We start from the raw sequence: 21,186 nt of genomic DNA on the forward strand, positions 1-21,186 counted from the left end.
AAAAATGAATATCGCACGCCACCTAGTGTTTACAGGGTACATCAAAGTTTTGAATGTTTTTAAATGACATTTAACTATTTTAAAGAGCGCATGCCATTGGAAAACTGCATGTTTATCAGTGTTAAATTCAGGATAAGTATTACTGGGGTCTTTTAGTGTTCAAAAAAATTATACAAAAACAAGCATAAAAAAAAAGAAAAAAAAAAACCATCACACAATTCACTAATAGAACGCATGCTTGATCACGGTTAGCTTCGTCTTGTTTTATTTGTAGTATTTAATGGTAGAATGTATTCATAATTTCATGGTTTTGAATCATTTGATAAGCATGATAACAACTTAAACTTTGCTATTTCTGAACTGTTTTTTTTTTTTTTTTATCTAAATAACAGTTTTTAGCATAACAAAACTGTAGGTTTAATTGGGCTGAGGACAAGGACAATGACAGGGTTTGTACATTTGTGAAGTGTTTTTAATAAAGAAAAATAATCTGAGAACCGAATGAATGACATATTCCCTTTAAAGAACAACTCCCAAAAATCAACCATCAGTCCATTTTTGACATTTTTGGGATGAAATACTTTTGATTAACCGCATTTATGCATTTATTTCAGGGACAGATAATGTATGTTACTGGTAGAATGTCCCTTATGATTCATTTTAAGTAAAACTCTCCTTTTTTACTTTCATTGGTGTCTTCATCAAATATTCTATCAAGTATTCTTATTTTCTTATTCTTAAATATAACACTTTTTTACATTTTGAAGTTTGTAATTGTGAAGATTGTGTCATTTGTTGATGCATTTAGTTCAGTGTTTCGACTCTGAATGTTTCCACGTGTATTTGACAATATATTTCAAGGTTTTTCTATTCTATTTTATTTATTTTGCATTTTTCCATACAGTATGTTTATGGTTTTGTTGTATGCTACTGTGTACACAGTAATGTTTGGCTTATTGAATATTTTCTGTTTCTTCATTTCTTCATGTCATTGGTGTTTACAGTGTACCTGTTCCCCCTCTCAGCAGATTACTGTTACTGTAGAACATTTAATTGAACTGTAGATATAAACTCATGAAAGAGCAAAGAGCTTTAGACGGTGTTTACATGCTATATCCAATAGTGTTATATTATGAAAAAATGTTTGCCATTTGATACAAATGTTTCAGTCTGACGTGTTTATGGCACTTTGAATGCAGTGCTATATTTTGAAGCAAATGTGAGGCCTTTTGCATTTTGTGTGTGCAGTTTTGAGAATTGTGTAGAGATCTGAAAAAAGATGACATTGTTTTGAAAATGTATGTCAGCAGTTGGAAAAAACTGTATTAAACATAGTTGTGTCACAATCGCATCAATTTCCTGGAGAAGCATCATGTGGCCATAGGGTTGGCCATCATAAACTTTACAGAGGCAGGCTAAGAATTACTCTATTCTTTTTATTTTTTTAGAGGTATTTAGGATTAAGAAAAAGTTAATATGGCGTAGATACAAAACAAAATAATTTTGGATTTATAGGCCTATACTACAATAAAGTAATGATTGTTTAGTGATCAGTTAAGAAACTAGTGTTTTCACATTTGAGCAGTAAGCGTGTCTAATCTGGTGAATACGTGTAGCATTTTGACTGGTCGTGTTTGGAAAAAGAAAGCAAGTCACTTCCTTTTAGATTTTTTTTTGTTTAAGGTAAAGTATTGTGTGTAGTGTTTTATGCTATTAAAACGGAGTTCAAGACTGGGAAAGTTTTGGTTTTGGAGATTTGCTGTGTAGCTTTGCATTTTGAGTGAGAGGTTTCAGAAATCATGTGACATGAAAAGATTTTGTGTGCAAGTAAAAAAAAAATACTAATTATTTTCTCAGATTCACTTGCACTTAGCTAATTCTTCACAACGACAAGATGATCCCAAGGTTTCCATATCCTTGACCAGGCCGAATCCTGAGCAGCTACTGTGATGGTCATGGAAGAGTGGAGAACATGAGACTGATTCCTGTGACGCTCCAGAGACAGATGAGTCTTCGCTGAGGCCAGCTTCCAGCCTCCGCCACTGAGACTGCAGCTCTGCACAAGACGTTTGGCCAGCGGAGAAATTAAAATGATCTTGCCCAACTGTTTTTTTTTTCTTCACTTCCGCCATTAGTGAAGTTTTTTTTCCCTCTCCGCTGTCGCCACTGGCTTGCATGGTTCAGGATCTGTAGAGCTGCGCATTGTTGGATTTGCCCTTCAATATTTGGACTCTCAGTAGTGATTATTAAACCACACTGAACTGAGCTCAACTGAACTGAACTTAATAACTACAAACTGAACTACACTGTTCCTATTTACTGTGACCTTTTATGTGAAGCTGCTTTGACACAATCTACATTGTATAAGCGCTATACAAATAAAGGTGAATTGAATTGAATTGAACTTGCATTGACGGTTTTTCATTCTAGAGGTATGGGGGGTTTTACGCATGGACGGGACTTACCAGTATGTCATACAGTAATTGCCATCAAATTTACATACTGTACTATAATGTCAAAAAAAAGGTATTTACCTGTTCTCCTCTCTAAATCTCCATATGATGGTGGACACAGTGAATGATGTTTGGTTGTACCCTTTGTCCAGCCTCCCTTATTTTCATACCTTGGACAAGAACATGGTCAATCACAGTAGCTCTGCTTTCATCAGATATTACTGTTCTTTGTCTTCGCTGACCACCTTGATCTCCTCTCACACGAACTCTTCCTCTCAGATCTCTATCCATTGTAGAGCCTCACAAACCAGTGCTCTCTGAACAGGCTTACTGTATGTTACCTCTCACCATTCACCACAAGTGTGATCAGTTTTGAGTTGTTGAGTTCAAGTGGTGACACCTGTGCTTTAATTGTGTTTGACTTCTGTCACCTGTGCTCACCATTATGCAGCACTGGTGCATCACAATGAAAATGTGTTGGCAAGTTATGTCTAAACAGGTGAAAAGTGCTTATGTTGTGCCAAAAGAGGGATTGATTCAATCAGTGGGTTCAGGCAACTGAGCATTTGCTTCAGACAATAGAGTTTAGTGTTTTGGCAATTGAGAAAAACTGTATGGTTCAAACAGATTATCGCAAATTCCATGTGAACTGAAATGAATAATAATAAAATATACTGTTATATGCAAATCAAAGTGCAAATGACTGAATAGAGTATATGATAAGTAAAAACAATAATTGTATTAACTAAATATATTTTAATTTAGACCCACATAAACTATAATATATGTATGTGTCTGTATATTACACACTCTCAGAAAAAAGATACACGGTGGTACAAATAATGTTCCTCGAGGAACAGTTTTGTACCTTTGTAAAAGTTGTACCTTATATGGTACAGAAAAGACCTCTTATGATAGTGATCTATACTTTTTCTTGTACAATTGAAATGAAGGTACACAATTGTTCTCATAAAAAAGGTACAAAAGTGTTGGACAACCCCTTTATTACAATATCTATAAAAAATAAATATTACTGGAAAGGCAAAGTGATTTATGAATTTCCATATTAAAACATGAATAATAATTTAAAAGCATATGTTTAAAGAAACTCATAAACATGAGTTATTAAGTTCTATAATACAAAACAACTGGTTAAACAAAACTATAGGTATTAAAAACTAAACATTTAAGGTAATTTTAAATAAATAGTTGGTAAACATTTTCTGATAAATACATTTTTATTTATGATATCCGAGCTGGCAAAAGTCTTGCCTATAAAAAATGTTCATGCAGACATTTTAGCATTGTAAAACTTATCAAACATTGTGCATATCTTGTTACAATACTTTTGCATAATTCTATTTCTATTTTAAAATTAAGTCAATTAAATTAACTTTTAAGTGATTACAAAGGTATTGTGTTGGAGATTTTTTTGTTTGGGAGAATTTATTTTTAGTAACATTTTTGTGAAGTGTTGTGAAGTGTTTAGCAAAAAAGAGATATTTTGATTTGTTAAAGTATTTGTTATTCTTTATTGTAAATTGAAAAGGTGCATTTACACGAAAATAAACTTTTTTAAAAACATTGTTTAAATTGTATTTGATGTTTTATATTTACTGAAAATAAATTGACACATTTTGGATATAGCAAAAGGCAGGAACGCATTTGACACTGTAAGGTACAAAGTGTCTTGTCACTGGTACCTTCATGGATCAGATTTGTACCTTTGATGAAGGTACAATGTTGTATCCAGGTTTTAAAAACAAAAGGTACATTTTAGCTTCCCATGGTACAAATCATGTCCTTAAATGTACAAACTGCAATGGTATAAATTTGTTTCTTTGTCTTAAGGTACAATTCTGTCCATAATAAGGTACTGCCCCAGTGACAAGGGTTTTTACTTTCTTTGTACCGTTTTTCTTATATATTATAGGGGCTCTGTAAAGATTATACCACTGATTTATTTAGGCTAATATTCATTAGTAAAACAAATAAAATAATGGCATGTGGAAAAAACGTGTACGGGGGCTGGACATACCCTCTGGGGTCTTCCTTAACTGGGTTGACAGTAGGCAGTGGTCATTTTTCAGTCTTGCTTTCTCTGAATAATTTTCTGCATCAGTAATTTTTCCGGGTTATTATTTTAAGACCGTCCAATATCGATTTTTATCTGAAAGGCCTACTTTTATGATTTAGTGTGCACTTCTAAAATATACTAATAATGCATATGCGTTTACGTGGTGTCAAATGTACTTGTTTTTGAATATAAAACGCGTTCCAGATTTAGTCTGTGATTGCATAACACGATTGTGCGCTCCTCTCCCGTAGGCTGCTCATGCGCTTCTCAAAGTGGAGGGAACCAGAGGGAGGGAGCTCGGGCACGCGCGTGCATACACAACTATGTAACAGCCGCGTACTGTAATATTCATGCACGGAGATTTACGAGAATAAAAATATATATCATAAACGACGGGAATTTTAAAAAGCCAGGTAAGTTGTTCTTGCTTTCTATGACACATTCTGGTGGTTAATTTTGTTTTCAAATCAAAAGAACAATGTAATGGCGCGGCGTGCCAAATACGCATCTTCAGCGCGCTGGATTAGAGTTTGTTTACTAAGCTTCTCGTGCTCGAGTTCACAGGGCGCAGTGTTCATAGTGAATAAATCCTGCATATTTATTGAAAAAAAATCACTTTTGCTTAAGAGCTGCAGAGCATGTAACAGCACGACTAGAACGTTTAATTCAATTTGTTCATTATTAATGACACATGTGCGCTGTATTATGCAATTGCAATCTTTTCGGGGCTGCATGTTTTTCCAGTGTTAGGCTACTGCAACTGAATCCTGCTACTTCAGCTAAACAGTAGCTTTAAATCACTCGACAGGCCCACACAAATCCTCAAACACAGATGTTAAAATATAAATGATTATGTTTGCAAACATGCGCGCGCACAGCTATTCTGACTCAAACCGAGCAAAACGCGTTTCGTCTAATTTAAAAACATAACAAAGGGTTCCAGTGGTTGGTGTATTTGGTTTTGAAATGTTTTACAGACACGTTTTGCTGGTTAAGATGAAGTCACTTGTGCAAAAGTGTTGGATTGGTTATTGGTTGGTTTGTGGAACTTTAAAAGCAGGGATTCCTGCAGCGAGGTTGGACACACACACACCCACGAGCTTTAGGGCGCTTTAAGTACACCGTGTTACCAAACCTTTGTCAGGGGAGCCAAGTACTGACGACTGACTTAAATTCTCAGAAATAAACGTTCGAAAGCTCACACTGTTGCAGTACTCAAGTGTTATAAAAGTACAAAAATGTAGCTTTTGAATACAGTCCCAGTGACAGTAATTTAACTTCTGAGAGTGTACAAACTTTAAATACTTTTTTTAGCATTGCAACTAGCATAACTCTGTGTGAAATCTTTCAAAAAGTTTGAGTGTTTGTGATTTCTTTATTTAAATAAATTAAAAGCTTCATTAAAATAGGCATATGCATATTGGCTACAGTATCATAGAATATGGTGATATATTACAGTGGTATTGTTGACACAAAAATTACAAGAAGTTGACAAATTATTTTATGTTGCTTTAACATATTTTAATAATAAATAAAATGTAAGTAGAGATGACTGGAAAAGTTAATTTGATTCAACTAAAAATATATAGCAAGAGTTTATTTACAGTGTAGGTAAAGACTCCAAAGTGTAACTATAAATGAAAACTACATTTAAAAAATATATCATTAATTCATTTGTTTATTCAAGAACATTTTAATGCACACTGTAGATCAAATGTTACCAAATCTATCTCAAATTTTAGTGATGTTAAACGTGTTCATCCACATGTATACACATTTTTATTTCAAGACATAGCGGGTTCAGACTCATAGTGGCTCAGTGGTTAGCACTGTTGCCTCACAGGAAGATGGTCGCTAGTTCGAGTCCCGGCTGGGTCAGTTGGCATTTCTGTGTGGAGTTTGCATGTTCTCCCTGTGTTAGCATGGGTTTCCTCTGGGTGCTCAGGTTTCTACCAGTCCAAATACATGCAGTATAGGTGAATTGAGTAACTAAATTGGCCATGGTGTATGAGTGTGTGTGTGCATGTGAGAGTATATGGATGTTTTCCGGTACTGAGTTGCCGCTGGAAGGGCATTTTCTGCGTAAAACATATGAAAGAATGAAGAGACTATAAAGAAAGTACAACAGCACATATGCTAATAATCTAAACTTGTTTTGATGTTGACCTACAAACTCACATGCAAATGCCATGTGCAAAGCATCTCCCATGGGCAATATTAAATTTTTTCTGTACAATGCATTTCACAAAAAACATTAGCTATCCTTTTTGGAGCACACATGAATGCGACACTCTTGGAGAGCAGCTTTTTAATCTGATAACCCTGATACCTTTGAATTGAATGCATGAATCTAGCGAGTTTATCTGAAGTTGACATTGAGTACGTTTACATGGACACCAATAATCCGATTTTTATTCGATTAAGACGATACTCTGATTAAGAGTCTATGTAAACAGCGATTTTTGATTAATTTAATCCGATTAAGGTCATAATTGAACTAAACAGAAATCGGATTAAAACATGTGGAGTATGCCGATTTTAGTGGCATTATTGAAGTGCAGTACAGGCTTGTAAACACCACAATCAAACTATTACTGTCGTGTAGGATTTTCACCATGTTTTGTGACAGGATATTTCATACACACACGGCTGTTTGACATTATTCTCTGCAACTACCAAGTCTGTGAAGGACCACAGACACCTGCATCGCAAAATGCTGATGTTTTTTTCCCATATGGCGAGCCATATCAATTCCATTATAACTACACTCTTCCAGTAGTTCATTCTTGCATCCAATATCTTGTTTGTCACGGGGGCATGCATGAAATGTTCCTAAATGAAATTGAAAGTGTCAAACTGCAGTTAAAGGCAACAAATTAAGAATGAAACACCCGAAATTACATGAAACTCCACAGGAAATGTGGTATATATGTGAAATTATGTGCTATAGCATGTAAAAACGGGATCATGACAGGAACATTGAAAAAGCAACTCATGTAAACACCTTAATTATACTATTGTCTTACTCAGATTACAACAAACAATTCGATTACTGATGTCCATGTCAACATAGTCACTTGTCTTATTGTCAGTAGTGTTGTTATCTGGCACATCATGATAACCCAGCTAAGTTGTGGTGGTAGCATTTAGCGATACTGCTATGTTTGATGTTTTTATCTTCCAGACCACCAGCTTTCGCAGTGGTAGTGTTTTGGTGAGCGTGTTTCTGCAAAGAGCAGATATTCATATTTAGTTGCCCTGAAGGTGTGTGCATGAGGAAGGTGTTCGTCTGGTTCAGCAAACCCAAATGCACAGACACAAACAAAGCTCGCTCTTTCTGCCTCACTGGTAATGAACTCTGACAGAAGGCCCATTGACGCATTCACAGCCTTTAAATGATTTTCCTATCAAAATATGTTCACTGTAGAGGCACAAATGTGAGCAAACACACATGATTATCTGGCTTAATAACAACATGTTGTAGTATTGACTAGTTCAGGCAAGGCTAACGTTCAGTTTGTGAAGCTTAATTTATTATGTATTGACTCATTCCCTATGACAATGGTCTCAAACTCAATTCCTGGAGTTCCAACCACCTCCAACTCACACCTGCTTAATGGTCTCTAGTAGTCTTGATCACCTTGATTAGTTGCTTTAGCTGTGTTTAATTAGGGTTGGAGCAAAACTGTGCAGAGCTGCGGCCCTCCAGGAATACAGACCCATGCCCTATGAGAACTTTCATTGTTTTTAAGTATCCTCTGTCTTTTTGCATACTCTACAAATTTGATCGTACATACACAGTGGTTTTTAAAGCAATAAATGAATGTGCCAAACCAGAAAAGGAGCCCATAGCACAAATGTGTTTGTTTATGTGTTGCAGACATTGCTTTTTTCCACTTCTCCAGCTCCAGCTCCATATTTGTGCCAAGCTGTTTGTTATGAAACACATGGGTACTACTATGTGGTGTAGTTGAGTTGGAGGTGTGGCATGCCAGAATATCTCATTAAGTTGATATATTTTTCTTTTGCCTCTGCAATTATTGTCAGAAGCAGCTGTCAGCTGTATCACTCAAGGGCAATTCAGGCTTATGTCGCAAGCAGCTTTTACCGCATTCCTCAACCACAGTTAAGGTACACACATCAAAAAATATGAGGAACTATGAAGTGACATGATACACATTTGCTTCGTTACTCTCCAATAAATCTAAGTCAACTATGAAATGTATTATTTTTTAAAGGGGGCTTTTTGTGTAAATTTGACTTTTTAAAGGGCACCTATGATGAAAATCATCTTTTGTAAGCTGTTTGGACAGAACAGTGTGTAAGAATAGTGTGTCCACAGTCATTTTATGATGATAAAAACACAGTAAGTCTCTTTTTATTTCCTGGCGTTAAAATAGGACCCAAATTCCTCCCATTTTGAGGCCCGCCACAACGTGAAGTAGGGGTGCGGTTTCCCCATGTGTGACTCATCGTTGCAACTTCAAAACAAATACATCAAATAATAATCATTGGGAAAGATTTTACTGCAGTATTTCTCACAAACGTTATGTGAGATCTGCTTCCCTTTATGTCTGTCACTGTGCTTTTTATCTGACACAGCCAAGGCAGAGGTTGAGGCACACACTGACACGCATGTGGGAACGGTGGGCAGGGAGAACTAGCAATGAATGCACAGGTACACAAAACAGCTACAATGTGCTCAAAGCAGAAAGTTCAATACTCTGAAAACTATAATAAATAATCTGATGGGTGTTTTAAGCGGAAACTTTACTGACACATCCTTAAAACACAAAAGTCTGATTTTAAATCTTATAAAAGAAAAAAAATAGGTGCCCTTTAAACAAATGTGTGGTGACGGTATGTGCACACAACCACTCTTAAATAATAAATATCCTTTTTTTATTCAACATAAATCATAAGCATTGTCTCAGAACACACCATTTGCAGAAAATGCATAATGTGACATTACAGTTTACATGCGCCACCCACAATGCCTGACAGATTGTGGCAAAAAGACATCTTAAGTATTTTGTAGTGCATGGAATGACAACAGAACTGTAAGTAAAATAATTGAAACATGTTGATCTACAAGGTGGGCGGTGGCGGAGTGGGTAGCACTGTCGTAGCGTCACAGCAAGAAGGTTGCTGGTTCGGGCCTCGGCTGGGTCAGTTGGCATTTCTGTGTGTTTACATGTTCTCCCCGTGTCCATGTGGGTTTCCTCCGGGTGCTCCGGTTTCCCCCACAGTCCAAAGACATGGTATTGGTGAATTGGGTAAGCTAAATTGGCCGTAGTGTATGTGTGTGAATGAAAGTGTATGGGTGTTTCCCAGTGATGGGTTGCAGCTGAAAGGGCATCCGCTGTGTAAAACATATGCTGGATAAGTTGGCGGTTTATTCTGCAGTGGCGACCCCAGATTAAGAGACTAAACCGAAAAGAAAATGAATGAATGTATAAAAGTGTGTAGAAACAAAGTTGGAACTAAACTCTGCAGGGCTGCGGCTCTCCAGGAATTTCTCACCCCTGATCTACAATGTAAACTGCACAAACTTGCAGCCCAAATGTTTGATTGATATAAGTTTAGATGACTAGAAAATCAGCAACAACAAAAAAAAAAAAATGCAGGCAACAAGAATCTATTTACAGTGTAGGCAACAGCTCTAATGTGTATCTAAGTGAAAATTACATTTTAACATTTATTCATTCATTTTCTTTTCGGCTTAGTCCCTTTATTAATCAGGAGTCGCCACAGCGGAATGAACCACCAACTTATCCAGCATATGTTTTACGCAGCGAATGCCCTTCCAGTCGCAACCCAATACTGGGAAACACCCATCCACTCTTGCATTCACACACATACACTACGGCCAGTTTAGCTTGCCCAATTACCGCGTGTCTTTGGACTGAAGGAAACCGGAGCACCCGGAGGAAACCCACGCGAACACAGGGAGAACATGCAAACTCCATGTTTTAACATGATTTTATAATGTATTAATTCATGTAATTTTATGAAACAGACATCTAATAACTTTTGTAAATATTAAGAGTCTAGTTTATTAAGTATTCTCAAATTATGTTTACCCCAGACATTGTTTTTCTAAATAGGATAATCTTTAGTATGGATAAATCATTATAACATTAAAACTGCCATGGCAAAATGATGAGTAATTTACTGAATTGGTTTATTCATTAAGAAATAAAACTTTATTATTCTGTATCCTTGAATGATTGACTCATTCAATTCCTCCAACACTGATTTATTCAGAAATGAAGCACAGTAGTGTTGCACTGAAACAACGAAATGTTCTGCACCAGCTTTTTTGAACATTAACAACTTATTAATTGTTGTATAAAATCAGGATCGGCGGCACAGTAGGTAGTGCTGTTGCCTCACAGCAAGTAGGTCGTTGGTTGTTTGGATGTTTCCCAGAGATGGGTTGCAGCTGGACGGTCATCCGCTGCGTAAAACATATGCCGGATAAGTTGGTGGCTCATTCCGCTGTGGCGACCCTGGATGAATAAAGGGACTAAGCCAAAAAGAAAAAGAATGAAAGAAAATCAGGATCTCATTTGCAATTACACGCTCCCCATGATAATCAGGAAAACGTCACTCTTGGTTGTGTGATTAACTTAATTACATCATGTTTTATAAATATGACTTGTTTATTAATAGATTTTTTGCTTTCATATCATATCATATACAATAATAGAGTCTTTCTGACAGGTTTGAGTCTGTCTTTCTGAATACTTTTGGACTCTTCATGTGTGTTTTGCTTTTAGGTTTTTTTTTAGTTTTTTCCAAAGTGAGTGACATATTTGATAATGTCAGGTTGCACATTGTCCAAACAAAACTACCGTATAATCATGTGACAAATATCGCATAGCCATATTTTGTACCAGATTTCTGTTAAAGTAATGTAGATATTGGTGATCTTTCGATGTTGGTGGCAAACTACATTTGTAAGACCAAAAAGCTGTGTTAAAGTAGTCATAGATTAATAATTGTTAATCACCCCCCCCCCCCCTGATATTTCTGATATCAGAAATCCCCCCCTGGATTTCTGATATTATATCTGTTATTCAGATAGAGAGACTCAGATTTTTAAGGAATAGCTCCATAAAAACATTTTTGGCTACTTGGGGTCAATTTCTTGATTTATTTGACAAATCTATATCTCAAGAGTAATCCAGTGACCCCTCTGAGGTTTAAGTTATATACCCTCTCTAGTTTTGATCATATGTTTTGTGACTTTGATGTGTGTCTTTTTTTGTTGTCTCTTTTCTTTTTTGTTTTCTTTTATATTGTCTTTTATATGTCTACAGTACGAGCTGATGTTTGTTCTTGTTCTGTGTGTATATATATCTATATAAAAAACTTGAAATAAAGTAATTAAAAGTAGCCAGAGACAGAGACTTTTATGTGAGTGATTTTTCTTACTTTTAAAAAAAATGGTTCTATTATTACTATTGTAAACCATCTACCATTTCTTCCATAGGATGGCATTTCCTGTAGATATTCTGACAAATGTGGATCACGAGTCCTTAGAGCAGGCAGCAGAGGAATACATGTCTCAGCTTTCATATAGAAAAACTGAGTACCTCACCCTGCCTAATTCCAAACAGGTAATATGAGTGTCATCTACTGTATAATGTCTCTATAATGTCTGTGTAATTCATTAGTACATCATTAGCTTATATTATTCCCTTTAAATACAAAGCTCTGTCATGATACTCCATTGGGCATGCAGGCAAATAGTTCTTATTCTGTCTTTCTAAAAAGCATACTACTCCACATTTAAATAGCTCAGTGTTGTTTGCGCTGGCAGTCTGCAGTGCATTTTGGATACCCTCCTCGACCCCAGCTCTATCTATGTATAGATCCAACATAGGCTCATTCTGAATACGTAGCCCTATATACAGGTCAATCTGTGCTTTTTTAAAACACTGTTGGTTGGGTTTATGGAAGGGGGAGGGTGGGGGTATCAGTCGGTTGCTCAGTCGGTCGACAACAGACTCTGGTGGATTTGCGAAAACAAAAACTGAAAAAATGTAGCTCCTGGGACGTATTTTTCTCTCTCCAGAAATGTATATAGGGGTATGTAATCAGAATGAGTCTGGGTTGTATAGATCTGTTTGTTTGCAGCAACAATGTGTTAAATTCTCAGACACCATGTTTGTGAATATTCTTTTGTTTGTGTCTCAGTGCTTGCTCTGTACTAAATAATTACGTATTTCTGTCATGACAACTTTCAGAGACAGCATGAAATAAAATAAAGACACTCACAAAAGAAAAAAAAAACTAAACAATTTACGACATTTATGTATGGCGTAGTGGAAAGTGCACCGACACATGCGCTCCGGTGTTCGCGGCGACCCGGGTTCAATTCCCGCCTCTAGGTCCTATGCCGATCCTTCCCCTCTCTCTATACCCCACACTTTCCTCCTTCAATTCTGTCTAATGTTCTGTCAAAATAAAGGTTAAAACCCCTAAAAATGTATTATAAAAAAAAGAATTAATGCTGTCCAGCTTTGTGGCTAAAGTAACAAAAGTCCATTCAAATAGATAAAAGTACCTGATTTTATTCTTACATTAACATGGATACAATGGGCCACTTTCCTTTGTTATAGATATAGTACCAAATCTCTCTGAGAGTTGTCATGACAAAAACAAGAAATGTATCTTTCTTTTTTAAAAAGTTGGTAGTTAAAACAGGGTATCTGCGGTGTCTTAAAAAGTCTTAAAATTCAAAAACTAAATTTCTTAAATCCATTATTACACAAACAAAAATATTGTGTTGTAGGTCTAAAATCATTTTAAATGGGTCTTTATTTTGATATGTCCATGTAAAGCTATACCCAATTAGCCCAACACCCACCCAAAAGCTAACAATATATTTCAATAAAAGTTTTTAGAAATGTTTATTAATATATAAACTCTATTTATATATTAATATGGTTTAATTATCTTCCTTACAATAACATATGTTTTTAGGGTTTTAAATTGGCCATTAAAAATATTTAGCATTTTGCCTTGTGTAAGTCTGAAATTTCATTCATTATGGTCTTAAAATGGTCTTAAAAAGTCTTAAATTTGACTTGATGAAACCTGTAGAAACCCTGTTAAAAGTTATAAGAAACATTTTATCTTTTTCAAGTATGTTTCCTCATTAACAGATAAAGATTGGTCTCAATGTGAGTTTCGTCCCTCTATATGGGACAGATACTAAAAAGAAGATCCTTGCATTGTTCTCGCCTGACGACTCTATCACAGGTAATATGGCTATGAAAATCTGAATCACTTGCATATATTGTGATGTTACCGCTATCTATTTTACATGACATATTGAATTTTATCTACTGTACAGTTGTAGGGCTTTATTTGCTGGGTAAGTGGTGGGGAGTTGAAGACATACTTAAAACAGCAGATCCTTCCAGAACAGGCTTGATCAAGGTCAGTGTTTTCTCTCTTTTATGTAATGCTTCAGTGGCCTAAAACTGCCATCATTAATATTTTGTTTAACTGCAAATGTATTTATTATTTGAAATAGCGTGCATAACTACTTCAGCACTACTGCCATGTTTATGCCAGGTCAGCACTCTTGGGGAGAGGATAGTCCTGTATGTCCTCAACAGAATTGTGCTGAGAAATGAGAAGAGCAGTGAAGAGGTTTTATTCCTCTGCCATGGCGAGCATGAATCTGCAAAAATACTGTGGAAGGATGGAGTGGCCATTGGCTTTTACTCATTCAAACCAAAAGGTAATGATAGTTCTTATGAAGCCTTGTCTATACTTTTTGATCAATATTTCCTGGCGGTATTGTAGAGTGATGTTGCTTAGCTACTTTTCTACCGAAAATACACAACAAAACTGTTTCTGGTCCTTCAGATCAGTCATCTGCAAATTTTAAGATCCTTCAATCAGAATGATAGCAGCAAATCTCGTGACCAGCTTGGAGCTACCAGTAGCAGTTGTTCAGTGGAAGTGGAGCAAGGAAAAGGAGGATGAACTCAAAGCTTAATATTTAATGATTTTATTTATAGGGTTTTTATGTAATTTAATGTTTACAATTCCTACAGCTGTGGAATTTAACCCTTTCACAGATATGATAACACGCGTGTGATTAGCCAGACTGGTCCCTGGAGCGTACGATTATACCTCTGTGATTAAAACATTAAGATTGCATGTCATTTACTGATAAATTCAAATATTCTTTCCCACAATGGTTTGAGCTGAGGTAGGGATGAGGAGTAGACTCCAAAAGAGTTGATTTCTTGACTCTTAATGGACGTAGTATGGAATCGACTCCAGGACAGGTTATTGACCAGTTAACGAATGAGCGTCTGTTGCCATTAAAAAAATACAGAAATTAACAACTTTAAATTTCAATTTTGTGTGTGCCTTGTGTGACTGTCTGCTATGCCACATTATTTTGTTTACTCAGTAGGCCTACTCAGTATTCAAGCATCAAACATTTATATTAATAAGTTATTTAGGCTATTTTATGGTTTTTTTTAAAACACTGTTTATATGCTGAATTTGGGTGTTTTTTTTCTTTGTTTATAAACTGCTACACTTCTTTTCATTAAACATTTTGATAATAAATTTATGTTTTAACTTTCTGTCTCCAAGATTGCAGGCAATTTTTTAAATAATCTAAATAAGACAATTAAAATATGCTATAAAAAATTGTAGGCTAATAACTATTTTACTTTTAACTGCAGCCGAACAGCATTGTATAAAGCGTGATTAATGTTTAATTCTTGCTCTGTTTTAAGTGAATGTAATTGGAGTTTATTCTGGAGTCTATTTCCAAAATTAGGAGTTGAGAACTCAAAAAATAAAAAATAAAAAATAAACGGAACCGAACACCCCTAAGCTGAGGTATAGAAAGAGGCACATGGTGCTTGTAATAAATCACAGTTTATCAGTGCTCTAAAACACATAACGTTTATTTTAGGTTTCAGACTTTCAAATACACATATGTACTAGCAAAACATAACATTTATGGTTTGCAAAATACAAGCTGATGTCTATGGATATGGCTAATAATAATTATTTTTAAATATAATTGGATGATGTGCTTTATTCACACTGTTTATGTCACTGTTTACTCTCTAACAGTTAAACATCTGCTTACTCTCATGTATTTTGGGAGAAAATTATGAACTAACATGTTCCAGCAAATCCAGCAGCTCGGATCTCTTCAACAGTATAGAAATACCCATCAAATATCAAACAATGATCATTACTAAGCTGTTTAAATAATGAAATACACATGATGTATATACATGATGATTGGAATATCAGATATATCAGAATATCATATATTTCACAATAAAATTTCTACATTTATTAATATTTGCAGGAAAGGGAAGAAAAACAATATACAGTATGCATAAATAACTGGGGCTGTGGTGTTATGAGATAAAATTGATGCAGTATAGTCACATAGTTATACAAAAGTATTTAAAATGTACATGTGAACGGGTTAAAGGTGCTGTAAGTGATTTAGCTTCCTTGTATACTATTGTGTAGGTGTAAAGTTTGTCTGTGTTTGTTTTGTGCTTCCTTTTCATGCATTCATTATATTAGCTTTATTATTATTATGCTTCACTTCTGCTATGATAAATAAACATCCACTCTTGCATTCAGCTAGTGAGAGCTGTTCAAGAACATTAAACTTTACGATTGGGGCTCTGAGCAGGCTTCTGGGAGCAGATGGTAACAATGACCTTTTGTTGTGCTAAATAGGTGACCTGTGTCCCACCAGGTTGCCCATTGACAGAAACATTACCAAGAGTTGCCAGGCAACATTGCTCAAAAAATTACCTCATGTATCATTACATTTAGACCTTAATTATTAGATACATCATATTACTCTTCATTTACAGGTAGCTTGTGCAGAAACTTTGTGACCCAGTGCTATCAGCTTCCTGTCATGGATACGGTGTTTGTCAGGAAGTGTCACCGAGGCAAGGATCATGGCGTAAAGATACTGGAAGATTTTGTTTGTAGCTTCAGAAATGAGGACACAGGGTTGAAATTTCCTCTTTCTGAAGCTATGTATAAAGGTATGGAAACAATCCTACATTCTGGCCAGTCACATTTTCTCACATTCTAACAGATAATGTTCTTGTAAACAACTGTTTCTCTACATACAGTTTGTGAAAAGTACTTGAGAATATATCCAGCAAACAAAGAGTTCCTGTGGGAAGTAGAATATACAGGAAGCTTTTTCCAGAGAACTCTAATAGCGAAGAGGCTACAAGGGTTGAATCAAAAAGGTATGGAAAATATCTGTATTTGTAGCTGCATTGTCACTTTTCCTAATCAGGGCTTTTTTTATAGATATGTTTAAAGGGCACCTATGATAAAATCATCTTTTGGAAGCTGTTTGGACAGAACTGTGTGTAGGTATATATATGTGTCCACAGTCATACTTGAGAAATAGAAACACAATAAGTCTCTTTTTTTATTTCCTGATGTTAAAATTGGACCTAAATCCTTCCCATATTGAGGCCGACCACAATGTGACTTAGGAGTGCAGTTTCCCCACCCACCGAATTGATTGACAGCTTTTTATTAACATGTCTCCATAGTAACGTGTAGAATCATATTAACAATTAGGATGTGCACAAAGCAACTGGGATAAAAAGATCTGTTCAGCTCTCTGTGATCATCAGTCATCATCAAATGTGATCAAGAATGAGTGTTTCAAGTTTAAAACGTTTCTAAAACAGTGAATGTTTGTAATAAATACAGTAAAATCGCTACATAATTCATCACCACAGCTGCATGTCTTTTATATGTGTGGACGTTAAATGAGATTTATTTTGTACATTAACATAATGGATGTCCATACAGCAGTGGATATTAATATGTATTCTGTCACATTTAATGTGCAAAAACAGTGCAAAGCTAAACGTGTGTGCGCGCACAAAAAACTTTATAAAAACATTGTGTGTGACTCATCATTGCAGAAAGGCTTGAATTAACTCTACGACAAATATATCAAAGTTTTTACTGTAGTAAGGGAGATCATTCTGCTTAGTTTTTGTCTATCACTGTGCTGTTTATCTACTTGAAGGCTATAGCTCTGACATGCACGTGGGAATGGTGGGCGGGAACAACCAGCTCATTTGCATTAAAGACAACAAAAACTACAAGGCAACAAAAACAAAAAGATTACAATCACTTAACAGTTCAAATTTCCCAGATTTAAAAAGGTAAAATAAAAAAATCTTATGGATATTTTCAGCTGAAACTTTACAGACACATTCTGGAGACAAAAGACTTATCTTAAATCTTAAAAAGGGATAAAATAGGTGCCCTTTAAAGTTTCTCACTGAAGATTTCTCAGCAGATATTACCATTTATGATTAGTTGGGTGGATGAACTTATCCATTAGGATGTTCTAGTTAAACTGTCATGAATTTACAGCCCTAATAATGTAACACCTTGTAAACAGAAAAGGACCACGTTGTGAGCAAACTTATTTTTGAGGAAGAAGATGCCACTGCTCCAATGGAAATTGAGATCACAAAGATTCAGGAAACCACTGAATCCACAATGGAAATTGAGGTAAAACAAGAAACAACATTCAGTTTTTTTCTGAATTGAATAACAATGATTTGATTTAGTATAAAGAAAATATAAGAAAACATATTTACAGTGATACAGTAGATTAAATGATTAACTTAATCCAAATATCACAAAATTGAAGTAGGAAAAAATGAATTAGAGATAGAAATAAAAATAAATTGCCACTTTGTTATAGATGTTTGGCATATTCTTTTTTGTACTGAAATTTGTATTGATATTGACATTACTTCGCTGATCAAACACTAGTAACTCCACTACAAACATCGGATAATTTCCTTCTGTCTCTCAAAATCCACATTTCTCCTGAGCCACCACACACTCCAACTCTAGTTGCCTTTCGCAGAAACCTACGCTCTCTCTCTCACCCAATAGACTATCCACCATTGTTTCAGACTCTCTTCCTCCATCTTGCAAACTCTCTGCACTTGATACGAACAGTGCCACTGATACACTCTGCTCCACACTAGCATCATGTCTAGACAGACTATGTCCTCTTACATCCAGGCCAGCCCGTGCCAGTCCTCCTGCACCCTGGCTCTCTGATGTTCTCCGTGAGCATCGCTCAAAACTTCGGGCTGCTGAGAGAATTTGGCGAAAAACTAAAAATCCTGAACAGCTCATAACATACCAAACTCTTCTGTCCTCTTTCTCGGCTGAGGTTACTTCTGCAAAGTAACAGTGCCACCAATCCTCGCTTACTTTTTAAAACATTTTCCTCCCTCCTCTCTCCTCCTCCTCCACCCGCATCCTCCACACTCACTACTGATGACTTTGCCACATTCTTTTGCACCAAAACTGGAAAAATCAGTGCTCAATTTGCGGCACCTGCAACAAACACGCAAGATACACCACCAACACCACACACTCACCTCTTTTTCCTAGCTCTCTGAGTTTGAGGTGTCCAATCTCGTGCTATCTAGCCATGCAACCACCTGTCCGCTTGATCCCATTCCCTCTCATCTCTTGCAAGCCATTTCTCCTGCAGTCATACACAGACTCACTTAATTAACACATCTATTGACTCTGGTTTATTCCCTACTTCATTTAAGCAGGCTAGGGTAACCCCACTGCTAAAGAAACCCAACCTGGATCAAACGCTACTTGAAAACTACCGACCGGTATCCCTGCTTCCATTCATGGCCAAGATTTTGGAGAAAGTAGTGTTCAATCAAGTCTTGAACTTTCTTACTCAAAACAACCCCATGGACAACAAGCAATCTGGCTTTAAGAAAGGCCACTCAACTGAGACTGCCCTGCTCTCGGTCATGGAGGATCTCAGACTGGCTAAAGCAGACTCATCTGTCCTCATGTTGCTGGATTTATCAGCTGCTTTTGACACTGTAAACCACCAGATCCTGCTATCTACGCTTGAGTCACTGGGCGTTGCAGGCACTGTTATTCAATGATTCAGTTCTTACCTCTCTGACAGGTCATTCAGGGTGTCTTGGAGGGGAGAGGTGTCCAACCTACAGCATCTAAACACTAGGGTACCTCAGGGCTCTGTTCTTGGGCCACTTCTCTTCTCCATCTACACGACATCTTTAGGACCAGTCATCCAGAAACATGGATTTTCCTACCACTGCTATGCTGATGATACCCAGCTATACCTCTCTTTTCACCCTGATGATCCCTCGGTTCCAGCTCGCATCTCAGCCTGGCTGTCAGACATTTCACAATGGATGAAAGATCATCATCCTCAGCTTAACCTCGCGAAAACGGAAATGCTTGAAGTTTTTGCCAACCCAACTCTACACCATAACTTTTCAGTCCAGATGGATGGGGCAACCATTACTGCATCCAAAATGGTAAAAAGCCTTGGAGTAACGATTGATGACCAACTAAACTTCTCTGACCACATTTCTAGAACTGCTCGATCTTCGCACTCTATAACATCAGAAAGGTCCGACCCTTCATATCTGAACATGCAGCTCAACTTATTGTTCAAGCTCTTGTTCTCTCCAAACTGGATTATTGCAACTCTCTACTAGCCGGGCTTCCAGCTAATTCTATCAAACCTCTTCAGCTGCTTCAGAACGCAACAGCACGAGTGGTCTTTGATGAACCCAAAAGAGCACATGTCACTCCGCTACTCACCCGTTTGCACTGGCTGCCAGTTGCTGCTCGCATCAAATTCAAAGCTCTGATGTTTACTTACAAAGCGACCTCTGGCTTTGCTCCTTCTTATCTGCTCTCATTTCTGCAGATTTATGTGCCCTCCAGAAACTTGCATTCTATGAATGAACGTCGCCTTCAAGAAACGACTAAAAACTCAACTATTTAGTCTCCACTTTCCTTTCTAATCTTAATTGCCTCTCTGGCTATACCACTAACTGTACTCTCAAAAAAAAAAAAAAAAACATTACTAATGCTTTGCTTCTTAGACTTTACACACCTGAAACTTGTCTATAGCACTTGTTCACTGCTGCTCTTATAGTTGTGTAAATTGCTTCCTTGTCCTCATTTGTAAGTTGCTTTGGATATAAGTGTCTGCTAAATGACTAAATGTATATGTAAATATAAGATTTTTCAGCCAATGCACAAAGAAAATAACTGAATTTTTAAATCTAAGTTAACACACTGTTTATTTAAATTTAAACTTAATCTTATTTTGAACTTGATCTTTATATTAACTTTACCACTTTAGGAGACCATCACAGACATAATGAAAGGCAAGTATGGTTTTGGTTTTAACATTAATTTACTCTGAAAAATAAAATATCTTTCCAGCCAAATATAACTGATGTTCTTCGCTGTTACAGATGACATACCTGTCACAAGACGTAGTACAAGTAGCAATCTGAAACGTAGGGGTATCAGAGAAAATTCAGAAGAGAGGCTTTCAGAGAACATTATCAGGTAACATTATGTGTCAGTACTTTACTATGTTACAGTATTATGTACTACACTATTTACACAATCAGCTATGTCTTTAAAAGGGTGGAAGACATTGAGGCAGGAGTGGCAACTGAGGGGAGTCTTGATAACACTTTTCCTGTAAAAGATTCAGAAACTGTGATTAGGGTATGTATCTAGCCAAAAATGTTTGTGGTT

At 36.3% G+C, this 21,186-nt stretch overlaps 1 protein-coding gene across 1 annotated transcript in view; it reads left to right on the forward strand.

Annotated features, from left to right (window-relative positions):
* The first annotated feature begins 4,839 nt into the window (after positions 1 to 4,839).
* fam169aa (family with sequence similarity 169 member Aa) overlaps positions 4,840 to 21,186 on the forward strand; it is a 33,882-nt gene continuing 17,535 nt past the window's right edge. The window contains exons 1-11 of the mRNA XM_056458486.1: positions 4,840 to 4,943; positions 12,029 to 12,155; positions 13,707 to 13,803; positions 13,898 to 13,983; positions 14,122 to 14,290; positions 16,425 to 16,604; positions 16,695 to 16,817; positions 18,002 to 18,114; positions 20,780 to 20,804; positions 20,895 to 20,991; positions 21,072 to 21,156. Of these exons, the coding sequence (XP_056314461.1) occupies positions 12,030 to 12,155; positions 13,707 to 13,803; positions 13,898 to 13,983; positions 14,122 to 14,290; positions 16,425 to 16,604; positions 16,695 to 16,817; positions 18,002 to 18,114; positions 20,780 to 20,804; positions 20,895 to 20,991; positions 21,072 to 21,156 (1,101 nt within the window). The 5' untranslated portion in view covers positions 4,840 to 4,943; position 12,029. The remainder of the gene's footprint in view (positions 4,944 to 12,028; positions 12,156 to 13,706; positions 13,804 to 13,897; positions 13,984 to 14,121; positions 14,291 to 16,424; positions 16,605 to 16,694; positions 16,818 to 18,001; positions 18,115 to 20,779; positions 20,805 to 20,894; positions 20,992 to 21,071; positions 21,157 to 21,186) is intronic.

The sequence above is a fragment of the Danio aesculapii genome, chromosome 5 (genome assembly GCF_903798145.1).
Source record: "Danio aesculapii chromosome 5, fDanAes4.1, whole genome shotgun sequence".
NCBI lineage: Eukaryota > Metazoa > Chordata > Actinopteri > Cypriniformes > Danionidae > Danio > Danio aesculapii.